General features: G+C 40.8%; 1 protein-coding gene across 1 annotated transcript in view; it reads left to right on the forward strand.

Moving 5' to 3' along the window:
* Positions 1-23800, forward strand: part of LOC124719741 — a 100396-nt gene that overhangs the window by 42743 nt on the left and 33853 nt on the right. The window contains exons 3-4 of the mRNA XM_047244943.1: positions 2084-2259; positions 14965-15092. Coding sequence (XP_047100899.1) covers positions 2084-2259; positions 14965-15092 — 304 coding nt within the window. The remainder of the gene's footprint in view (positions 1-2083; positions 2260-14964; positions 15093-23800) is intronic.

A 23800-nucleotide genomic window follows, 5' to 3' on the forward strand; every position in this document is an offset into this window, starting at 1 on the left:
AACAGGTGGCTGCAAAAATTTGTTGAAAGGATTAAGGACTTAATGAAAGATAGGTCTCAATGCATGCAGGTAATTATTGAGTGCATATGGTCCCACTCTGTTGCATGCCTAACAACTTTAACTGGAAACTATGGAATTACAAACATGTGAGGGTCTAGCAGACAAAGGTGGTGATAGTGAACACAAAGATTTACCACTTAAAATAGTATTGAGTGTATGATATTCATCATATGGTTCGTGAACTGTAATATAAACAAGTTAATAAAAATTACAGCTCACAGTGCCTATTGACTGGACAAAGTATGTAACAGTAACACAGACCACCTTAAATGACAATCAATGCTAACGTTAAACCTCTGTGAGAAAATTGTGACCGTAAGATAACCTAATGGGAACAGAACAATCAGACTAGGATTCATTTCTGAAACACTCCAGCGAGTACAACCAACAGTAAACAGGTGGCTCAGGAAAAGATGTTTTCCCTGCACAAAAACAAGCTCTAATATTATGCATCAATATCTCTCGCCAGCCTAATTAGGCATTCTTGTGTCAAGCAATATAATAAAGCAGAAGGCAGTGCTAAGGCTAACCTAACCTTCCTTGACACACACACTAAACTTATTTTTTATATCTGTTCACACTACAACACAATAACCTAACCTTGCAGATAAATGTCTTCTAACTTGGAAGTCAGACAAACAAGTGGCCAATGAGACAGCAAACAGTAGCATATGCCTCTCAACAACACATACTTTAAATGAACTAGATGCAGCAGTTTATAGAACCAGTCACCAAAACACATGAAACTAATAGCAATACTAAACAGGGAAATGCATGAAATGATTCTGACTTAAAACAGGAGTCTATTAATGATCATACTCTTCAACATCATTGCTTAGTACAGGGTATCTATGTCTGTGCATTAACGAACTTGCAATGGAATGGCTAACACAGTAAATATTTGTCTCTTAAGCTCAGTTTGAAGCAATTAAACAGAATGCAAATCTAACTACACTGGCTGTGAAGCAGCCTTGGCTTTGCTTCATCAACCAACTAGCCTTGGACATGAGGGTCCTTAAACTTTTATGGTTGAAGAACCATGCTCATCAACAAAACTACACAATGATGTATGAGAAATGACAAGTATTCTCATGAATAATTATTAATTAAGTAAAGCACAACAAACTATAGCTCATAAAATAACAATTGTGCTTTTAATCTACTCAAAATATAGTTGACTCTGCAAATGCCAACACAACATTAAATTCAATTTCAAACACTCCAGTAGTTATTTAAATCCGTAGGCAAAGTTTAAACAATATTGTTCAAAAAGTTCACATTCCTGAAATATGTATACATAGTCAAAGAATTTCCATGACAGATACAACACTCTACATAAGCAACACTACAAATTAACATAGAAATATCAATACAGGTACAAAACAGGTCAAAAATAGGTGCTACAAGTAGATGTGTGATAGTGGTTCAAAATCGAACAAAGGACACACAACCAAGTTACAATAAATACACAAAATTATGTAAAAGAATCAAAAAGAGGTTCATGAACATTTGCTTGAAATAACGAAGGTGAAATAAAATAGATTACACACAAGCTACATTCCCACATTGAAATACCTGTAACCTGAACCAAACAAGTCTGATTGAGAGAATATGTCCGTTGACTGGCCAAACCACTGCAAGAGTGTCGAAACAGCTGCGTGGCTGACATGGTGGTGGGGAACGATACCATTACTTCTGAGCAACCACATCCCAGAGATACTAGGACCTATTGATTGACACTTCCTATGCTTTTTGTTATCTGATATACATTTCCGCAATGTTAAACTGGCAATCAAAATGTGATCTAAATGTGTTAGCAGACTCGCATTCGTAATTTACTCAAGAGTATCTCAGACTAATACCTTGACTGATCCCTTATGACCTGTCTACCTCTGTCAAAGGGAAAGATAGAAACTGGATAAGCGGCAACATGAGTTTAGCTTTCATAATTCTGTTCTAGACAATACTATCAAGTTTCAGACTATCATTTGTTACTGTTGGTGACTCCATTTCATTTTTAAAGGTTGAACGACACGGAATGGAATGCGGAAGTGCTGGCAATGGATCATGTGAGGCATCCCATCCTCTCTGAGCTACTGCACGCTGCTCGGCGCATAACAAGAGCCATAACTGCCAGATTTCCATGCGCCTTGCGAAATACATTGTCTTTCGTTCGGTCATCAGGGTTGAATGAAACAGGTGAGTATCTTACTTAGAAGTATGTTATTAAATGAAGAATATGTTATTAAATGAAGAAGTATGTTATTAAATGAAGCATAATTTGCTCATTAACTTATGCGAATGAGAAAATCTTTACGATAATGAAAACATAGCTGATTGGCTGTTTTTAAGCTTACAACAGTGTCGTGATCAAAGTATTTGGCAAACAACAAACGTCGAAGTAAATACGAGGGCGGTTCAGAAAGTAACCTCCGATTGGTCATAGTGCGGGTTGTGGGGGGGAGTAGCGACGCCATCTGTGCGTTCACGCACTCAACAGGTCAGTCGGCATCAAGCCGTGGTCGAGTGAACGTCGTACCTGCACTAGTTTAGTTTTTGTGGCAGTTTGAAATGTGTGCTGCAATAGAAAACCCCGCCAAATGTGAAGTGCGTGCTGTCATAAGGTTTTTTACAGCCAAAGGATATTCTGCAGCAGCTATGCATCGTGAGCTTTGTGCCGTGTACAGACCAAGAGTTATGAGTGAAGGAGTTGTCCGTGAATGGGTACGTTTATTTAAAAGTGGACGAGAAAACGTTCATGATGAAGAGAGGAGGGGTAGACCATCATTGGTGACTGACGAACTCGTTCAGACAGTTGATGCAAAAGTTCATGAAAATCGACGTTTCTCAATGTTGGAGTTGTCTACTGGTTTTCCACAGATTTCTAAGACTCTCTTGTACGAGATAGTGACAGCAAGATTGGGTTACCGTAAGTTCTGTGCACGAAGGGTGCCCAAAATTCTTACCGACCACCACAAAACTCAAAGAATGGCCTCTGCATTAGACTTTCTGTCACGTTATGAGGGCGAAGGAGAACCATTGTTAAACAGAATCGTGACCGGTGATGAAACCTGGATTAAGTACGTGAACCCTGAGACAAAAGAACAATCAAAGATGTGGGCACATTCAAATTCGCCTACCAAACCAAGAAAAGCCTCGCAAGATTTTTCTGCCAGAAAACTGATGGCAACGGTGTTTTGGGATGCCAAAGGGGTGTTGTTGGTTGAATTTATGGAACGTGGTACGACCATTAATCAAGACATGTACTGTGAAACAATAAAAAAGTTACGACGGGCTATACACAACAAACGCCGTGGTATGCTGACTTCCGGTATCGTTTTTTTGCACGATAACGCCCGTCCTCAGTCTGCTCGCAGAACAACGGCCCTTCTTGAGTCCTTCAAGTGGGACGTTATCAACCATCCACCTTACAGCCCAGACCTGGCGCCAAGTGATTATCACCTCTTCATGCATTTGAAGAAATGGCTCGGGTCACAGCGGTTTGATGACGACGAGGAGCTCAAAGATGCGGTCACAGGCTGGCTCCAGGCACAAGCGGGTGATTTTTATGCAGAAGGAATTTCAAAGCTTGTGAAGAGATACGATAAGTGCCTCAATCGCATATGGAGACTATGTAGAAAAATAGTACAAAGATGTAGTTGTAAGATGTATATATTAAAATATTTTTATTTAACTTGGTGTATTTTTTTAAATCAACCGGAGGTTACTTTCTGAACGGCCCTCGTAGTAACCATAACAGAAGAAAAAAGCAGTATCCACTGATAACCAGATTGCAGCTATGGTATGTATTTCACTTAATGAGAATCGTGAATGTTTCATCTGATGTCAGATAAGCTCGTGACACGAACTACTGGCCACCTCTGCACCACCGCTAGGGCCCACCCAGGAGAGAGAAGAGGCTGACACAGCACAGTGCAGTAAAACACACCACACTTTGCCTTGGTAATAGCCATGTTCAGCAAGGAGCAGACGGCTAGCCAAGCATCCTCACATGTCCAGTTGAAGTCACTCATCAGATCGTGTACAGGTATAAGACTAGGGGGGGGGGGGGGGGGGGGGAGGGGGCTGTGGTATGGGTTTGACTGAACTGTTTTAGACACTGGTCTCACACATTTTCTATGAGATAGAGGTTCTATGAGAAAAAGGTTCTATTAGTAAAAAGACACATTTCTAGCATTTGTGGACTTAGAGAAAGAATCCAGGGAGAAAAAATAATAGGCTTGAGGATTGCTGATGACATTGTAATTCTGTCAGACACTGCAAAGGACTTGGAACAACACTTGAACAGCATGGGCAGTGTCTTGAAAGGAGGATATAAGATGAACATCAACAAAAGCAAAATGAGGATATTGGGGTGTAGTCAAATTAAATTAGGTGATGCTGAGGCAATTAGATTGGGAAATGAGTAGATGAGTTTTGCTATTTGGGGAGCAAAATAATTGGTGTAGTAGAGTGGATGTAAAATGTAGAGTGACTATGGCAAGGAAAGCATTTCTGAAGAAGTGAAATTTGTTAAGATTGAGTATAGATTTAAGTCTCAGGAAGTCTTTTCTGAAAGTATTTGTATGGAGCGTAGCCATGTATGGAAGTGAAACATGGATGATAAATAGTTCAGACAAGAAGAGAACAGAAGCTTTTGAACTGTGGTGTTACAGAAGATAGCTGAAGATTAGTTGGGTAGATCACGTAACTAATGAAGAGGTACTGAATAGAATTGGGGAGAAGAGGTATTTGTGGTACAACTTGATTAGAAGAAGGGATTGGTTGGTAGGACACGTTCTGAGGCATCAAGGGATTACCAGTTTAGTATTGGAGGGAAATGTGTAGGGCAAAAATCAAAGAGGGAGACCGAGAGATGAAAACACTAAGCAGATTAAGAAGGATGTAGGTTGCAGTGGTTATTTGGAGATGAAGCGGCTTGCACAGGATAGAGTAGCATGGAGAGCTGCAACAAACCAGTCTGTGGACTGAAGACCACAACAACAACAGCAAAGGTCGGATAGTCAAGGCGTGAAACAGTGCCTAAGCGGAGGTTAGGCCGGAGCCATATCCATGCAGCCTTGTGAACGTGGCAGTTGCCCTTGGAGGCGGCAGTGTCCAAAGCACACTCAGAATGAATGTGTAGAACATATCCACATGTCGGTCTAGATTGCGTGCAGGACCATTTTAAGGCCCAAGTGACGAAACATGTCAGTTTGTGCTTCAACTGGAACATTTCTGTATATGTGACGTATCACAATACTACCAGCCACCAGTAGCACCCACGTGCACCAGTGCATTTTACAATTAGTATGGAATACTAATGTGGGTGAAAATGTATGAGCATAAGGGTGTAAGGGGGGAGGGGGCACCAAATAATAAATCACTTGTTTGCAAAACTTTCTTCAACCAATCCTGGCTGCATGTACACAAAACATCTGCGCGAAGCTCCAACATATTACCTTTTAAGACTTTTGCCAATTGTCATTATCATAACAGAGAAAATGCGGGGAAGTGCCGTCTGTTTCTTCCAAATTTCTGGAGTTTTGAGGCCATCTGGTGTCCTGAGTGGCCCGTCTGGAATTTATCGAGACCCGCTGATACACACTTGTTACTGAGGGCACGAGGATCTGCCAACCCCTGCGTAACATACACAGTGAGTCAAAGGAAAGTGAGAATAGACCACGTGAATGTGGATTACAAATCGTAACAGAATTTGGCACGTTTTATTTATTTATGTATTTATTTCACCTGGTAAAATTAGAGTGCTTATTCCCTTTCTTGTATCTAACCACACATCCTTAATGATTAAGCATCATAACATGTGTACATAATGATAATTCTAGCTGTTTAGAGAAAGAGCTAGAAATGATAGGGTAAGATTAGTAGATGGAAATGGAAGGTAAGGTGGAAATACTAGTTCGCTGTTGGATAGGCTGAAGACAGCTGCAATATTCTGACGGGCAGGATAATTTGATGATTACTGATGCACCTTAATCGTCTCTTGAAGACGGAGTGATTTCGGATAAGAGGTAGTTTACAGAGTGGTTTCTGCTAGAGCAGTGTGGCTGGAATGGAGAGATCAACAGAGAAAGCATTAGTGTTGTCCAAAGTTACAGCCAAGATGATGCACATAGTCGATCCAATATTGCTGTTATGGAATGATGGTATTTTTATGTGGGAGGAGAGCTACTGGTGACACAAGTGAGTGAAACAGATTTATTATTCATCTACTCTTGTCAGACGAATGACAAATACATACAGTTAAGTGTATACATGAGCATATAACAATTATAGATATACTCATATGTACATAGTTTGCAAGGAATAAAATAATGAGATAAAGGACTTGACGAAATCTACATTCAGATAATGTTTCTCCAAAGCTGAGCCCCAAGTAGAGCATTGTCACTGGCAAACAGTTGTTCTTTTTCTGAGAGGGAAAATGCAGAGAGAGGTCATATGGTTGGCTTTGTTCTTGACCATACTCGCAATTCCGGTCATCTGATGTGAAGCCCCGTTACTTAAGTGATGACCCTGCCGTGCTGATACTAATTTTTCCTCAGTTTACAGACCACCAAACAGTCCAGTCTTCTTTGCAGCCAGCTGGGAGTTGTTCACAATGCTCCACCCATTTCTGGTTCTTAGATTTTCTCAGTGAAAGTCTTGTCTTATCTGGAGTTACTTCCTAAGGCTTTGCTGTCTGGAAGTAGCTTTTCCTTCATTTCAGCCTAGGCTGAGACTGTTGGTGCATGAGCTTCAACATTCAGTTGTTCTCAATCAGCAGCGCCATCTCAACAAACACTTGGTAGTTGCAATAGCAGCAAGACAGTATCTCTTTTCAACAGAGTTTGGTTTTAGGCATCTGTTGGTTGATGTGCATGCTTCATTGAAGGCAACATCCACAGTTTTGGCATGGGTTGACCTGTACAACACTCCAGCAGAGTAGCATAGAGTCAATGTTTTGGTTGTAAGAACATGTGGTTTTGCACTCCAATTTATGTCTTAACTTCCTCAGGATGTTATTTCTAGCACTGACTTTGTGAGTGATATTGGAGCAGTGTGTTCTAAAAGTGAAATTGCAATCCAGTGCTATCCCTAGTAAGTTCAGGGTGAAAGAATCTTCTAACAGGGTTTCATTCCAAGAGACATGTATTATCCATGAAGCCTCTCTATTCCTGAGGTGAAAAAGCACAATGTTAGTATTCTAATGGATTTGGTTTTAAGTGGTGAGCCACATAGTATGTGTCAAATTCCTTCAGAGCAGCTTCAGAGGTGAGTTCTACTTCTTCAGCAAGCTGGTGCAATGTTGTCTGCAACTATAAAACTTCTTATGTTGATGTGGAGTAATTAGTCATTACTGTAAATACTGAAAAGTTGTGGCAATCCATTCCTCTAACATACGTTTACTTTGTTGAATATCAATGTAAACTGTGCAACTACATAGCTTGATTGGCATCTATCTGGTAAGTTTGAAGTCCTTCGTGACCTCAGAAATATTCTGTAACAGTATACAGTTGGTCAATCATTGATTTCAATGGAAGCTACTTCTGTGATCTCTCAGTTTTCAAATCTATCCCAAATGTGTTGAACATTTTTGCCGAATGTATTGAACACTTTTGCATGGTCTAGTCTACCTGCTACTGAATGAGTTGTTGGCCAAACGTCTGAATGCAATTGTTGAGTAGCACTGATTCGAAAATCTTATATACCAGGCACAGGAGAGATATTGGTCTACAGTTCCTCCATTCTCTATTGTCCTCTCCAGGTTTGCAAACAGCTATTTCATAAGCACTCATTCACAATTTTTGAATCTTGGATGACCTTAGACAGTTACCACAAGCTGTAGCAACTATTAATTAGTAGAGCTTCCAAAATTTTTTATTTGTTCCACCCACGTACCATCCCAAACCAGCACTGTTTTTCGTCATGTTAAAATTTTGCGTGAATTCAGATCTTTCTACATTTTCATGTGCAGATATCTTCCACATAGGTTGCCTGTGCTTAGCCTCTTGTTTCATTCTGCCATTCATGAGAAGCTGATGGGCAATACGATTGGCTGTCACATCAGTTTCTTTAACAGTCTCTAGGCCTTGCTACTCTGTGTCATATTCAATACTTCCATCAGTTTGGACCAACTCTCTCTCTCTCTCTCTCTCTCTCTCTCTCTCTCCTTCTGATGAATCTATTAAGGAAATTAGTTCATGTGTTGTTTCAATGATTTCCTTGCCCGGTGGACTCTGTTCGAATAGATTGTAGTAATGTTGTAGTTGCAAGGTCACTTCTGAATTGAGACCCTCTATGTAATTTGTGTGGCATCCCTGGGTAATAGTTACTGGAACTCTACTTAACAGCCTTGTTAAACTGGTCATACGGTTCTGGAACTGATTTTATATTTTGGACCTTGGTCTCCAGTACAGAAGGGAATTTTTGCCAATTTGATTTCATTTGTAAATAATTATATTTTATTTCTCAAGGTCACAAAAATATTGATGTCATTCATGTCACATACTTCTTTGATAAAAAGTGTTATAGGATTGAATTAGAACAGAGAGCACATAAATTGGAAACTTTTCTGTTAGCTGCTACACTGCTGACGTGTTTGGTTGAATGCTGCTCGCCCTAACTGATCAAGTAGAGTCAAAACTTTGTCACTTACTCAGAAACTATTCAATGTTGGCACCTAAGACAAAATAAGTGTTCCTTAATTTTAACCCCTCTTTCACCAAAAGGAGTTTCCTCTTTGTCAGGGAGCAACCTACTGAGGGTACCCCTTGTAAGAATATAGTAAGAAACTAGTATAAAAAAAGGACTAAATGAGAAATGTCACATGAAACCAGTTAGTAACAACATAAATGGAGAACAGGATACTACTAAAGAAAGTACAGTGTAAGGAGCTGCTGAAGCATTAGTAACGAGCAAAAAGAAATATTCTAAAAGGGGATTAATGCTTTTGAACAACTGTATTAGCAAACTAATAAAAGACAAAAGGGGAGTGCTACGAAATACAGAGAGGTTTGTGAAAGTAAATCTGCTGTAGGAAAGAAAGGAATGCGAAAACTTAAACATGAAAGTTGGAATCAATCTGTGAGTGAAACAGAACACGATACTAACGTAAGGCAAGGCAGCGTATACAAAAATATGAAGCACTTCAGTCAACAAGAAAGATGTACTTTACAACTATATGTAAATCCAAATGCTTAAAATACTTTGAATATTTATGGACTGATAATGTAGAAGAACCAAAAATAAACACGAATACCAGTGACTGTAGTTTTAATAACAATGGAACTGCAAAATGTGGTCCAAGAAACAATAAACAAAATCACCAACTGCGACATAATCGCATATACAAACAGTGACCCAATACTGTAAAATGCTTTTTTATTTCGGTCTCTGATCACAATATGAATTATTTAGATGATGACTGGTTACAGTCTGTATTGACCATCCTCAGATCTTTTTTACACCATGTCCTAAAGTGATATGGCCATAATGGCATCATCAAAACATATAAATATAATCAGCGTAGCATCGTCACATGGATCTAAAATATGATGCCATTATGGCCGTATCACTTTAGGACATGGTGTAAAAAAGATCTGGGGATGGTCAATACAGACTGAAACCGGTCATCGTCTAAAGAATTCATATTGTGATCAGAGACTGAAATAAAAAAGCATTTTAATAAACAAAATGTTACTGGCAGCTGATGATATGAAAAAGGAGCTGATTAAATATGCAACTAACGAACTGAAGCATAGACTTTTAAATTTTATTTGCTGGTTGAGCAGACTTGTGACAGACAAATGAAATAAAGCTTTGGTATGCCCTATGTACAAGTAAGGTGACAAATCATAAATTACCGAGGAATAAGTCTGCTAAATTCATGTTACAGACTGTACATCCAACTTACGTCTAATGATAGGCTAATTAAAGCTGCAATGGAGTACAAATCAAAAGGAAAGAGAAATGTCTGAAGTCACTTAAAAGGATGGTCTGAACGATTCCGATGCAGAACAGAGCAAAAGGCCTAGCCCTTGAAGTCTTATGATGATGATGATGATCATTAATGTGGGGATACAGCATACTATGCCTTACCTGGAGAATGTTGTGCACTCTGTTCCTCTCCAAATTGAGGTCATTTCAGGAGAGCAAGAGGTGACTAATTCTTTGGCCACAGTGCTTGCATTTAAGCAGGTGAGGGTTTTATGTCCACCTCTTACATCAAGGCAGGAATACTGAGATATGGTTATTAAAGTTGAATTTCCAATGTGCACACAATACTAGTGATGGAAAAGCACTTATGTCGTGTCCTGACACAGGATAGAGGGAAGTTGAAGGGTTTGGGGTCAGACTGCAATTTAGCAGAGGTGAGGAGAAAACGCAGGAAGACAGATCCCCATTGGAAGCAGGCTGATGACATGGATCAGCGCCAAACTCTGTCACAGGGCACTACGAGAGGCGCGGATTCTGGGACTCGACAGGAGACTCGAATTCAGGGGTCTGACTGACGCTATTTATTTGCAATCAGACTAACTACTACACTGAAGGCTGATTATAAATGTTAGAAAGAACAAAGGATGGACTTTGGTGCACAGCAGAAGCCAGTGTCTGTAGTCACCGGGGTATGTGTTAAACAGAAGTAGTGAACACTAGCAACATGTTAATTACAAACCTGAGAGCCCACTACTTCTTCCTTCCTATAGTCGACCCACCACTCCACTGGTGCTTAAAAAGCTTCGGCCAATTTGGCGAGTCGCTCTGCACCTCCAGGGCTCCTCTGGCTGAACACATTTAAATTCCTCGCCTCCTTTTCCTCGGTAGGTAGGGATGCTTCTGGATTTTACATTAACAAACTCCAAGTTTGTTGCCAACAGCTGAACGTCACTACCACTCCTTTTATGGCCAGCAACAACAGTGTTTCATGTCACTTGGCCACGCCCTCTGTCCTTCTGTGGGTAGGGACTGTTGTAGAAGCACTCTAGCCTGTTTCAACCCACTGACATTGCAGCTGTCAAGAGCAAGTATTGAGCTTGCTGCCTCTGCTAAAAAGTGCCTTTCGTGGACATCCTCCACTTTGATTCCTTAAAACAGCATCTAGGTGATGGACTGAGTTACCACATAATTCTCTGAAGCGAAACTTTCCCCTGAGACAGCTTCTCAGAGCATCTGCAGTTTGCACAGTTCTAGTGTTACTATTTATCTCTGGTAACCTAAATGTCAATGCTTTTGCCTGCTCTCTGCACTATGTCTCTGATTTACTATCTTGCTCGTGATGGCCTTAAGTGTAACAATGTAGAAAGTAACAGGTCTATGTACTTATAAAAAAAGTAAGAGACCTTACTTTTGGGATTACCCTTGTATGTCTAGCAAAGTTTGTGGAGGTGTTCATCAAATGACGGGTATTACCAGGTGTACCGGTATGAAATGAGCATTAAGATACAAATGTGTCGATAGGGAACATTTGTTGTGAACGAGCCTTAATTTTTTTTTGTTTGGTTGGTATAACATCTGTCAAAGGTGTTTAGTATACATCAAGTCATGGAACAAACAACATCATATGTTTTCATCGTGTTAACAATGTCGAATTTTGTACCAGAAAGTGACAATTTGCGGAAAGCATTAATTTTTTGTTTTCATTTGGGAAAAAAAAAAGAAAAAAAAAACCTGCAGAGTCGCATTGAATGCTTGTCGAGGCATATGGTGATCGTGCTCTATCAGAAGCAACATGCAAAGATGGTTTCAACAGTTCAGAAATAATGTTTTTGATGGAAGAAATGAAGAACGTGGAAGACCACCAAAAAAGTTCGAAGACGCCGAATTGCAAGCAATATTGGATGAAGATGATACGTTGAGTCAGAAGCAAATGGCAGCAATGCTAAATGTTGCGCAAGAAACAATTTCTGACCATTTGAAAGCTATGGGAAAGATCCAGAAGTGTGGAAAATGGGTGCCACATGAATTGAATGAAAGACAGATGGAAAACCGAAAAACCATTTGTCAAATTTTGCTTCAAAAACATGAAAGAAAATCAGTTTTGCATCAAAGGTGTGGTGTATCACGAGCTTCTAAAACCTGGTGAAACTGTGAATACTAATTGCTACAGACAACAAATGATCAATTTGAACTATGCATTGATCGAAAAAAGAACAGAATGGGCTAGGAGACATGGCAAAGTAATTTTTTTACACGACAGTGCACATGCACACAAAGCAAAACTGGTTCAGGATACAATCAAAACACTTGGCTGGGAGCTGCTACCCCACCTGCCGTATTCACCAGACTTGGCCCTTTCCGACTACCATTTTTTTTTTCATCAATGGGACACGCATTGGCTGAGGAACACTTCGATTCCTACGAAGAAGTCGAAAATTGGGTGTCTGATTGGTTCGCTTCAAAAGACGAACATTTATATTGGCGTGGTGTCCACAAATTGCCAGAAAGGGGGTCAAAATGTATAGAAAGCATTGGTCAGTACTTTGAATAAAATGTTTTTAATTTTCAATTCAAAATTAGTGTTTCATTTTAACAAAAAAAAGAAGGAAAAAGAAATGAACGCTTATTTCATACCGGTACACCTGGTAAACAATCAAAGTTTACATTTCATTCAGAAGCTATGTACATCATAATAAACGATCTCAGAAGGTCGTCTTGAAAAATTTCTTCTGATGCTTGATACGTGGTGTGTCAGTTCATGGCGGATGCTGTCTGGAGGCTGCTATACGTCTTCCTATTGTCTCCCAGACATGCTCTACGGTTGACAGATCTTGGAACAGGGCTGGCCACTCATTGATCCATATGTTCCTCAGCATTATGGTGTGTCAAGTTGTGCATTAGTCTGCTGGAATATGCCTACTGGTACCATGGGCATGAATGGTTTGACAAAAGTCTTAGCATATACTGTTGAGTGTTCAGTCCCCCTTCAACAGTTCATTTCTCTTGCCAGTCCAACAGCTCCTCACACTGTGATTTCATTAGTTGTAGAGGTTTGCATTGCCAGCATCACTGCTTCCCTTAAACATTGACCGGCACGAAGCAGCATCAACCTGACCACCACAGAGAGAAGTGATATCAACTGCTGAACAGTGCAGAATGCCTCTCCTTGCTGCAGTTGACTCCAATTCTACCACACACAAATACGGTGCCGGTGGTAACCGTCGCATGGTAAATCCACATCTCAACTCAGCTTGTATTAACCTCTTCCTGACTGTCAGTGTTCCCCCTGCCACATTCCTGTCCTGAGCCCATCTTCTCACCACACTTTCTGCAGCCAGCTGTCTGTGCCGTCTGTCAGTACGGTCTTCTCTTCTCATATCTTGCGAACCATGGATGAAGGTATCAGACGGATGCCATATTCGTTGACTTCCAGAAAATGTTTGACTCAGTGCCCCACTGCAGACTCCTAACTAAGGTATGAGCATATGGGATTGGTTCCCAAGTATGTGAGTGCCTCGAAGACTTCTTACGTAATTGAACCCAGTACGTTGTCCTCGATGGTGAGTGTTCATCGGAGGTGAGGGTATCATCTGGAGTGCACCAGGGAAGTGTGGTAGGTCCGCTGTTGTTTTCTGTCTACATAAATGATGTTTTGGATAGGGTGGATAGCAATGTGCAGCTGTTTGCTGATGATGCTGTGAAGTATGGGAAGGTGTCGTCGTTGAGTGACTGTAGGTGGATACAAGATGACTTGGACAGGATTTGCGATTGGTGTAAAGAATGGCAGCTAACTCTAAATATAGATAAATGTAAATTAATGCAGATGAATAGAAAAAAGAATCCCGTAATGTTTGAATATTCCATTAGTAGTGTAGCGCTTGGCACAGTCACGTCGATTAAATATTTGGGCGTAACATTGCAGAGCGATATGAGGTGGGACAAGCATATAATGGCAGTTGTGGGGAAGGCGGATAGTCGTCCTCGGTTCATTGGTAGAATTTTGGGAAGATGTGGTTCATCTGTAAAGGAGACCACTTATAAAACACTAATACGACCTATTCTTGAGTAGTGCTGGAGCGTTTGGGATCCCTATCTGGTCGGATTGAGGGAGGACATAGAAGCAATTCAGAGGCGGGCTGCTAGATTTGTTACTTGTAGGTTTGATCATCACGCGAGTGTTACGGAAATGCTTCAGGAACTCAGGTGGGAGTCTCTGGAGGAAAGGAGGTGTTCTTTTCGTGAATCGCTACTGAGGAAATTTAGAGAACCAGCATTTGAGGCTGACTGCAGTGCAATTTTACTGCCGCCAACTTACATTTTGCGGAAAGACCACAAAGATAAGATAAGAGAGATTAGGGCTCATACAGAGACATATAGGCAGTCATTTTTCCCTCGTTCTGTTTGGGAGTGGAACAGGGAGAGAAGATGCTAGTTGTGGTACGAGGTACCCTCCGCCACGCACCGTATGGTGGATTGCGGAGTATGTATGTAGATGTAGATGAGTCCCCATTGCCAAAGACCTGACCTTTGCCAGAGGCAGAAAGACGGTGACAAAACAGTGTGTACACATCCTTTACTCATCGTATAATGTTATGAACTGGTCTGAATAGTAGTGGTGTGGCTTGAGTAGTTCCAGTAGCATTCGAAAACCACAACAGCTAGTGCATTCACACCATTCTTCATCTGTAGGAATGTTTTTTTTGTGTACAGAAAATACAGACGCATGGGGATGAAATTTTGATCGACGTATGCCGCCGAGGTAAAAATACTAGAGTACGAGTTTGGTAGTGTTCGATCGAGGTGTCCCTGCTGCGACTCTAACCATTAGTGGCGGCGTATATTGTTCTAGTTTCAAAAAGTGTGTTATACTTGCGTACACCCTGTAAGCTGGGGTGAAGGCGGAAAGTGAAAGCTGTGCTTCTACAGAAATCTGATCACTAGTAAGTCACCTGTCTTTTTGTCCAGAACTCCAGGCCGAGGTGGCGACCTACCTGGAACGCCTCTCCAGCTACTGGCGGGACTCGGCGCAGCTGCTGTCGCTCAGCGTGGAGAACCTCTCGCAGCTGTTGGTCCCCCTCGCATTTGAACACTCGGTGAGTGGCGTTTTATTTTATTTTATTTTTTTCATCTTTTCAGGCATGTCGTGTGTAAGAGGTGTGAGAGAATCTCAGGAAAAGCCGCACCTGAGTGCCAGCTCTCGGCTCCTGTTTCCTGGTTCAGCTGACCCACACTGTCGCCACCACTGCCTCCCTCTCGGACTCCCTCCGAGGCTCCTGAACCAGCTCACCTCCACGTCTGTCATCTTGTGGGGTCTCTAGACAAAGGGTGCAAGTTCACAACAGATTAGGATTGAGAACATAGTCGAAATTAATTACCTTTCCCCTTCCCCCCCCCCCCCCCTCGGATTTCTTTAATACATTTGGGAAACATTTGGCTTAACATCGTGCTTTAGAAGTCTGAGCCTCTTGGCTACATACTCGTATTTCATGGGGGCAGGTCTAGATTCTCACTATCTCACTATGAATAAAACGTTGCAGGCTGTTATGTCATTGTCAAATTGATTTCACCTTAAAACTTAGAGCTCCTTGATGCAGGATTAATACACCTCACTAATGCATTGCTCAAGAATAGTTATTTGTTCGCTGTGGTGGAAAGAGAGTATTAAGATCGTTGTTGTTGTGGTCTTCAGTCCAGAGACTGATTTGATGCAGCTCTCCATGCTACTCTATCCTGTGCAAGCTTCTTCATCTCCCAGTACCTACTGCAACCTACATCCTTCTGAATCTGTTTAGTGTATTCATCTTTTGGTCTCCCTCTACAATTTTTACCCTCCACACCGCCCTCCAATACTAACTTGGTGATCCCTTGATGCCTTACAATATGTCCTACCAACCGATCCCTTCTTCCAGTCAAGCTGTGCCACAAACTCCTCTTCTCCCCAATTCTGTTCAATACCTCCTCAATAGTTATGTGGTCTACCCATCTAATCTTCAGCATTCTTCTCTAGCACCACATTTTGAAAGCTTCTATTCTCTTCTCATCCAAACTGTTTATCATCCACGTTTCACTTCCATACATGGCTACACTCCATACAAATACTTTTAGAAACGACTTCCTGACACTTAAATCTACACTCGATGTTAACAACATTCTCTTCTTCAGAAACGCATTCCTTGCCATAGTCAGTCTACATTTTATATCCTCTCTACTTTGACCATCATCAGTTATTTTGCTCCCCAAATAGCATAACTCCTTTACTACTTTAAGTGTCTCATTTCCTAATCTAATTCGCTCAGCATCACCCGAGTTAGCTCGACTACATTCCATTATCCTCATTTTGCTTTTGTTGATGTTCATCTTGTTTCCTACTTTCAAGACACTGTCCATTCCATTTAGCTGCTCTTCCAGGTCCTTTGCTGCCTCTGACAGAATTACAATGTCATCGGCAAACCTCAAAGTTTTTATTTCTTCTCCATGAATTTTAATTCTTACTCCGGATTTTTCTTTTGTTTCCTTTATTGCTTGCTCAATATACAGATTGAATAACATCAGGGATAGGCTACGACCCTGTCTCACTCCCTTCCCAACCACTGCTTCCCTTTCATGCCCCTCGACTCTTGTAACTGCGATCTGGTACAAATTGTAAATAGCCTTTCGCTGCCTGTATTTTACCCCTGCCACCTTCAGAATTTGAAAGAGAGTATTCCAGTCAACATTGTCAAAAGCTTTCTCTAAGATAAGTCATAGGGTCAGCATTGCCTCACATGTTCCAACATTTCTACAGAATCCAAACTGATCTTCCCTGAGGTCGACTTCTATTACTTTTTCCGTTTGTCTGTAAAGAATTCGTGTTCGTATTTTGCAGCTGTGGCTTATTAAACTGATAGTTTGGCAATTTTCACATCTGTCAGCACCTGCTTTCTTTGGGAATGGAATTATTATATTCTTCTTGAAGTCTGAGGTTATTTCACCCGTCTCATACATCCTGCTCACCAGATGGTAGAGTTTTGTCATGGCTGGCTCTCCCAAGGCTATCAGTAGTTCTAATGGAATGTTGTCTATTCCCGGGGCCTTGTTTCGACTTACGTCTTTCAGTGCTCTGTCAAACTCTTTACGTAGTAACACATCTCCGGTATCATCTTCATCTATATCCTCGTTCATTTCCATAATATTGTCCCCAAGTACTTCGCACTTGTATAGACCCTTTATATACTCCTTCCACCTTTCAGTTTTCCCTTCTTTGCTTAGAACTGGGTTTCCATCTGAGCTCTTGATATTCATACAAGTGGTTCTCTTTTCTCCAAAGGTGTCTTTAATTTTCCTGTAGGCAGTATCTATCTTACCCCTCATGAGGTAAGCCTCTACATCCTTACATTTGTCCTCTAGCCATCCCTGCTTAGCCATTTTGCACTTCCTGTCGATCTCATTTTTGAGACGTTTGTATTCCTTTTTGCCTGCTTCATTTACTGCATTTTTATATTTTCTCCTTTCATCAATTAAATTCAATATTTCTTCTGTCACCCAAGGATTTCTACTAGCCCTCGTCTTTTTACCTACTTGATCCTCTGCTGCCTTCACTATTTCATTCCTCAAAGCTACTCATTCTTCTTCTACTGTATTTCTTTCCCCAATTCCTGTCAATTGTTCCCTTATGCTCTTCCTGAAACTCTGTACAACCTCTGGTTCTTTCAGTTTATCCAGGTCCCATCTCCTTAAATTCCCATCTTTTTGCATTTTCTTCAGTTTTAATCTACAGTTATAACCAATAGCTTGTGGTCAGAGTCCACATCTGCCCCTGGAAATGTCTTACAGTTTAAAACCTGGTTCCTAAATCCCATGTCTTACAATTATATAATCTATCTGAAACCTGTCAGTATCTCCAGGCTTGTTCCAAGTATACAACCTTGTTTTATGATTCTTGAACCAAGTGTTAGCTATGATTAAGTTATGCTCTGTGCAAAATTCTACCAGGCGGCTTCCTCTTTCATTCCTTAACCCTATTCCATATTCACCTACCACGTTTCCTTCTCTTCATTTCCTTACTATTGAATTCCAGTCACCCATGACGATTAAATTTTCGTTTCCCTTCACTATCTGAATAATTTTGTTTATCTCATCATACATTTCTTCAATTCCTATGTCATCTGCAGAGCTAGTTGGCATATAGACTTGTACTACTGTAGTAGACATGGGCTTCATGTCTATCTTGGCCACAATAATGCATTCACTATGCCGTTTTTAGTAGCTTACTCGCACTCCTATTTTTTTTATTCATTGTTAAAACTATTCCTGCATTACTCCTATTAAATTTTGTATTTATAACCCTCTATTCACCTGACCAAAAGTCTTGTTCCTCCTGCCACTGAACTTCACTAATTCCCACTATATCTAACATTAACCTGTCCATTTCCCTTCTTAAATTTTCTAACCCACCTGCCCGATTAAGGGATCTGACATTCCACACTCTGACCCATAGAACGCTTTTTCTTTCTCCTGATAATGTCCTCCTGAGTAGTCCCCACCCAGAGATCCAAATGGGGGACTATTTTACCTACAGAATATAACCCAAAAGGACGCCATCGTCATTTAACCATACAGTAAAGCTGTATGCCCTCAGGAAAAATTACGGCTGTAGTTTCCCATTGCTTTAAGCCGTTCGCAGTACCAGCGCAGCAAGGCCGTTTTGGTTGTGTTACAAGACCAGATCAGTCAGTCATCCAGACTGCTGCCCCTGCAACTACTGAAAAGGCTGCTGCCCCTCTTCAGGAACCACACGTTTGTTTGGCCTCTCCACAGATACCTCTCCATTGTGGTTGCACCTACGGTACGGCTATCTATCGCTGAGGCATGCAAGCCTCCCCACCAATGGCAAGGTCCATGGTTCATGTCATAGCGATGCTCAAGTGCCAGTGAAATCAGTAGTTTTCCTGCCATTCATTAACAGTGTTACTGACTGCATAGCGAAAATCCTGGAAAAGCGGAACGTCGCCGTAATCTATAAAAATGGTTCAAATGGCTCTGAGCACTATGGGACTCAACTGCTGTGGTCATCAGTCCCCTAGAACTTAGAACTACTTAAACCTAACTAACCTAAGGACACCACACACATCCATGCCCAAGGCAGGATTCAAATCTGCGACCGTAGCAGTCGCACGGTTCCGGACTGCGTGCCTAGAACCGCGAGACCACCGCGGCCAGCGCCGTAATCTACACTCCCTCACGGAAGATACAAGATCATCCAAAATCGGACAAGGATGATCCCCAGTGGCTGTAAAAAGCTGCAATTTATAGGATGCTGTGTAGTTGTGCTGAGGTGTATGTGGGTACTACAAAAAGAATGGCCAAAGAAAACTAGAAGAGAACAAAGGCAGTTGCAGGAGAGGGGATACTGATGGATCAGCAGTTGAGGAACATGCTTTACAGCCAGGAGACCCACACATCCGCTTTGATGGGACTCAAGTTGTGGCAACCATAAATGGATAACATGAATGGCTATACAGTGGGGGGGGGGGGGGGGGGGGGGGGGGGGGGGGGGGGGGGGGGGGGGGGGTCCATAGAGAATTGTAAAAGACCCAGGAATTTCAGTAAGAAGGAGGAGGTCATGAAATGTAATGACATCTGGATTCTGGTGCCGGAGAAGACGTGTCCCGGTCTTCAACTGTGGGGTGATGGCAGCAGCGTGTAACAGAAGTCGACAACAGCCAATTCCGCACGTGCATTCAAAACAGGTGATGTCACGCCACTTCACGGAAGCAGAATTTTGCTGCAGTGGGTAGCGAGCCAGGGTGTGAATCACCGACGATCAAAGTAGCTACAGTTCCCCTTGAAAATGTCCTCCGCAGATGGGGACAAAACGCTGAGTTTTACGGTGGCATCCCTTCAACCGTGGCATAATAGTCTGGAACATTTTATTAATTGTGACATCTCTGGCTGTGAAAGGTTACATTTTACAGGTCTAGATTCCACTACATCAAATTTTATCTCACCATCTGTGAATTTCCTTATGTGTAATCTGTTACTTGCAAGGGAGTGGAAAGGAGGAAAGGGCTCAGAGATTACCTAGCATGTGTAATACTGTATGAGATGAATATATTTTTGTGCGCTGGTATAAATGCTGTAAAGAACATTCTTGTAGACCACAGCTCTGACGAGCTTATGTAATTTAATGAAAATTCAGCTGCTATCGCAAACACAAGGCATCATCACAGCTTTTTTTTTTTAGTTTAACTGCCAACAAATAGCCTAAATTTATTAACACACCTGACTTATGGGTAGTGGACATTCTATTGATATTAAATAACTCAGGACTTGGCTACTGAGGAAAAAAGTCTCCGAAAAAGGAAGACTAACAGATTCTCTTAAAATGGGTAGGAAACTATTTGGCAAAAAACTATCTTTTAGTAGACGGTAGTTGCTTTTTAGAATATGTTAACAGCTTTACTAACACTTTCTTGAGTTTCACCGATCTTCAAGACTATTCTCAACGTCTTAGTTACTGTAGCAGTTTTACTTCCAATGATGTGTACTTGGCACAAAATTTAGAGATGTAGATCACACAAAGAATGGGAAAAACTGACCAGTTCAAACTGATACAGGTATTTTAACTCTGAATAACCAGTAGTTTTTGTTATTTGTTTGGTCTCGATGATAACAGATTTTTTTTTTCCATTTTTTACTGACAACAGAATGAAACACTGAGATAGAAATTTGCTGTAGCAGCAGTACTAAAATTTTAGTTTTTAGTAAAACATTTTTCACACGTGAATAATGTTCATTTGTAAAAAATCTGTTGCTTTGAAATACTGGGTTCTTATAGAAAATTTGGAAAGCGACCAGTGCTATTTTAACAAGGATGACTTCAGAAGCTAGCAGCAAACACATAACGTAAGAATCGGTCCAGCATTGCTGAGACATTAATGTTCCTATTGCTGCATGGTGTGGCTATTGGATGGTAAGAGTGTATGTAACGTGTGGAAGTTCCTCACTGTGGTCCTCGGGCATTGGGTGTATTACAGAATGCCACCACCCAGAGGTTGGAAGTATTTTACGAAATGCTGTAGTAATGAAATACAGTGGTCCATTTCCTTTGAATGATTAAAACAGGAGGGGCTCAACAAATTTGCAACATCATATAAGAAAAGAACATTCTCATTGTTACTTGGAAAGGAAGGGAAATTTGAGTGGTATACGAATACTGTTTTGATGTGCTACAGGCTTGAGGTAATATCTGAACCCTTAATTTTGTGGTTCCTTTAAGGTGAAAAATTGATAGCATCTAAAAATGCTTGACTTGGCTGGCAATTTTAGGACATTTCATCCACACATATTGCCACTACAGAATGCATATTACACCCAAAAGTATGTACTGTAACCACTTAGAAAAAAAACTGCAGCTCTCCTGAGGGGACATGCTCATGAAAATGACCAAAAATTTGGACTATAGAAAAGAGCATTTCATGCTGATTTCAAAAATGTATCGTTTATGTTCATTATCATTTTCCGTTCATTCTAAAATTGATGTTGAATGTAATGTTGCACAAAGGCCATGCCCATCTGTCTGTTTGAAGTGCGTCAGAATATGTATGCATTATTTTGTTCTTCTGTTTTTTCTGTTGTTAGTTACGGATTTTTAAGATAAGTGTATTCTAGAAGGTACTGACTCCTGGAACCAGAGTACAAGCATGTCTAGAAGGCTATAGCTCGAATTTAAACAAAGATCTGAGAATATATGATTTCGTAATTTCATATGTGTGTGGTTTTGTAGTTATTGTGTGTTGTTTTGTTCTGTGTGTGTGTGTGTGTGTGTGTGTGTGTGTGTGTGTGTGTGTGTGTGTGTGCGTGCACGTACGCACGCGCACGCTACAAATGTAAAGAGTAAAAAAATTAAGCCCCAAATGAAAGTTTCACAGCAATCAGTTCCAAACTCAACCGAATAATACACATCAGTTGCTTCAAAAGTCGCCTGCAGAAACTGTGTCTACAGGCAATGTTTCTAAACATAAACTTACACTTTCTGGCTTTCTGAATGTAATAAGAACAAGCCTAGTAGTATTGTGAGTAGCAATAATGATGGAAATGTTATTGTGAACCTAAATATGCTGTAAAGACTTTTGAAGAGTGCTGTGAAATGTAAGTACTGCAATTGTGAAGATAGTATTGACATCTCTGAGGACATTTCAGCAAGGAAGGATCTTTCAAGTCAGTTAGTGATTGGCTGGAACTCGTGTAAGATACACAGTGATCCTATGATGTCGCAGGTAACTGATAGTCGACATTACGGTGTAAATATTCAGCTTGCTTATGCAATGCGATGTATTGGAAGGGGAAGGAGAGCTGCCCAGACTTTTTGTGCAGTAATGGATTTGCCTCCACCTCCACTGAGGTTTGACAGATACAATAAATGAATACATAATGCTTTATGTGGTGTAAGTGAACATTCAGTGTAAAGAGCAGCAGAAGAAGCAGTAGCCTTGTCTGAAAATACAAACATTGTAGCAGCATTTGATGAATCTTGGCAGAAGAGAGGTCATACTTCTCTGAATGGGGTTGTAACTGCCACACTTATTGGAACTGGTAAGATACTAAATTGCGAATGTTGAACAAAGCACTGTCAGGGGTGTTCAAGTAAATTTATTGGCACCCTTGTTTGAGTAAAGAACTTCAATGGCTCAAGTGGAAACATAGAAACAAAAGGAGTTCCAAACATTTTTAGAAGATCAGAGGTCAGTCGTCGTGTGAGATATGAAGCTACCTTGGGGATGGAGACTGTAAAGGACACTCTACTGTTATTAATGACAGACCATATGGGGACACACTGATAGCAAAGCTCAAGTGTGCTGGGCATGTACAAAAAAGAATGGGTGCTCAGCTGAGAAAATTATGTAAAGACTTCAGTGGAAAAAAAACTAGATGGATAACACGTAGGTGTTCCAGGTCGTCTTACAAAAAATGAAACTGATTCTTTGACTCAATGTTAAGGACTAGCAATAAGGAGATTTGGAGAACATGAGACAAGCTGTTTGGGCAATATGGTTTCACAGAGTGTCAACAGATGAAACCCCACAACATGGTTTGTGTCCAAAAGTGAAATATTCGTGGTGCAAGTACTGGCTGAGCAATGCTACAGGCATACAATATGCCCACAAGCATTCCTTACCACTTGCTGTAATGGAGGCAACTAGGCCTATATATAATCTGGTAAATAAAAATCTACTTAGGAAAGGTATTCGTGGTGTCTCTCAGAATGCAAATGAAAACTTCAACAGCTGTATGTGGGAGAGAATACCCAAAACTGTATTTATTGGGCTGACAGTGCGGAAGATTGGTGCAGTGGATGCAATAACAACATTCACTGTTGGTACAATTTCAAGGATCGATGGTATGAAGAAACTGAACAGCCAGAATGGAAGCAATATGGCTTCAGCTCTAGCTGCTATTGATGAGCGGCGGGTAACCGATGCAGAGAAAGCTGCAGAAGCTGCTACCAAGGAGTCAAGGATAAAGAAAAGAATGAAGTGAAAGAGTATGGAGGATAAGGAAACAGGAGGACAAGTGGAGTATATAACTGGAATGTTCTAAATGAGCATAGTGGTAAGTTAATATATCTGTAAATCTTCTTTATCGATTTACCAAATACTTGAATTTTATCATTCAGGTACACTTTTCTCCAAAATGACTGAAGTTAAACTTATAAAAATTGGTACAGATGTTTAAAATGATCTCCTCTACCTCGCTTGCCTACTATTTCCTAAAAAAATTTATAATTTGATGATGATGTCAGTGATATTTGATCTACATTTTT

Source organism: Schistocerca piceifrons, chromosome 11 (assembly GCF_021461385.2).
Source record: "Schistocerca piceifrons isolate TAMUIC-IGC-003096 chromosome 11, iqSchPice1.1, whole genome shotgun sequence".
NCBI classification, from domain to species: Eukaryota; Metazoa; Arthropoda; class Insecta; order Orthoptera; family Acrididae; genus Schistocerca; species Schistocerca piceifrons.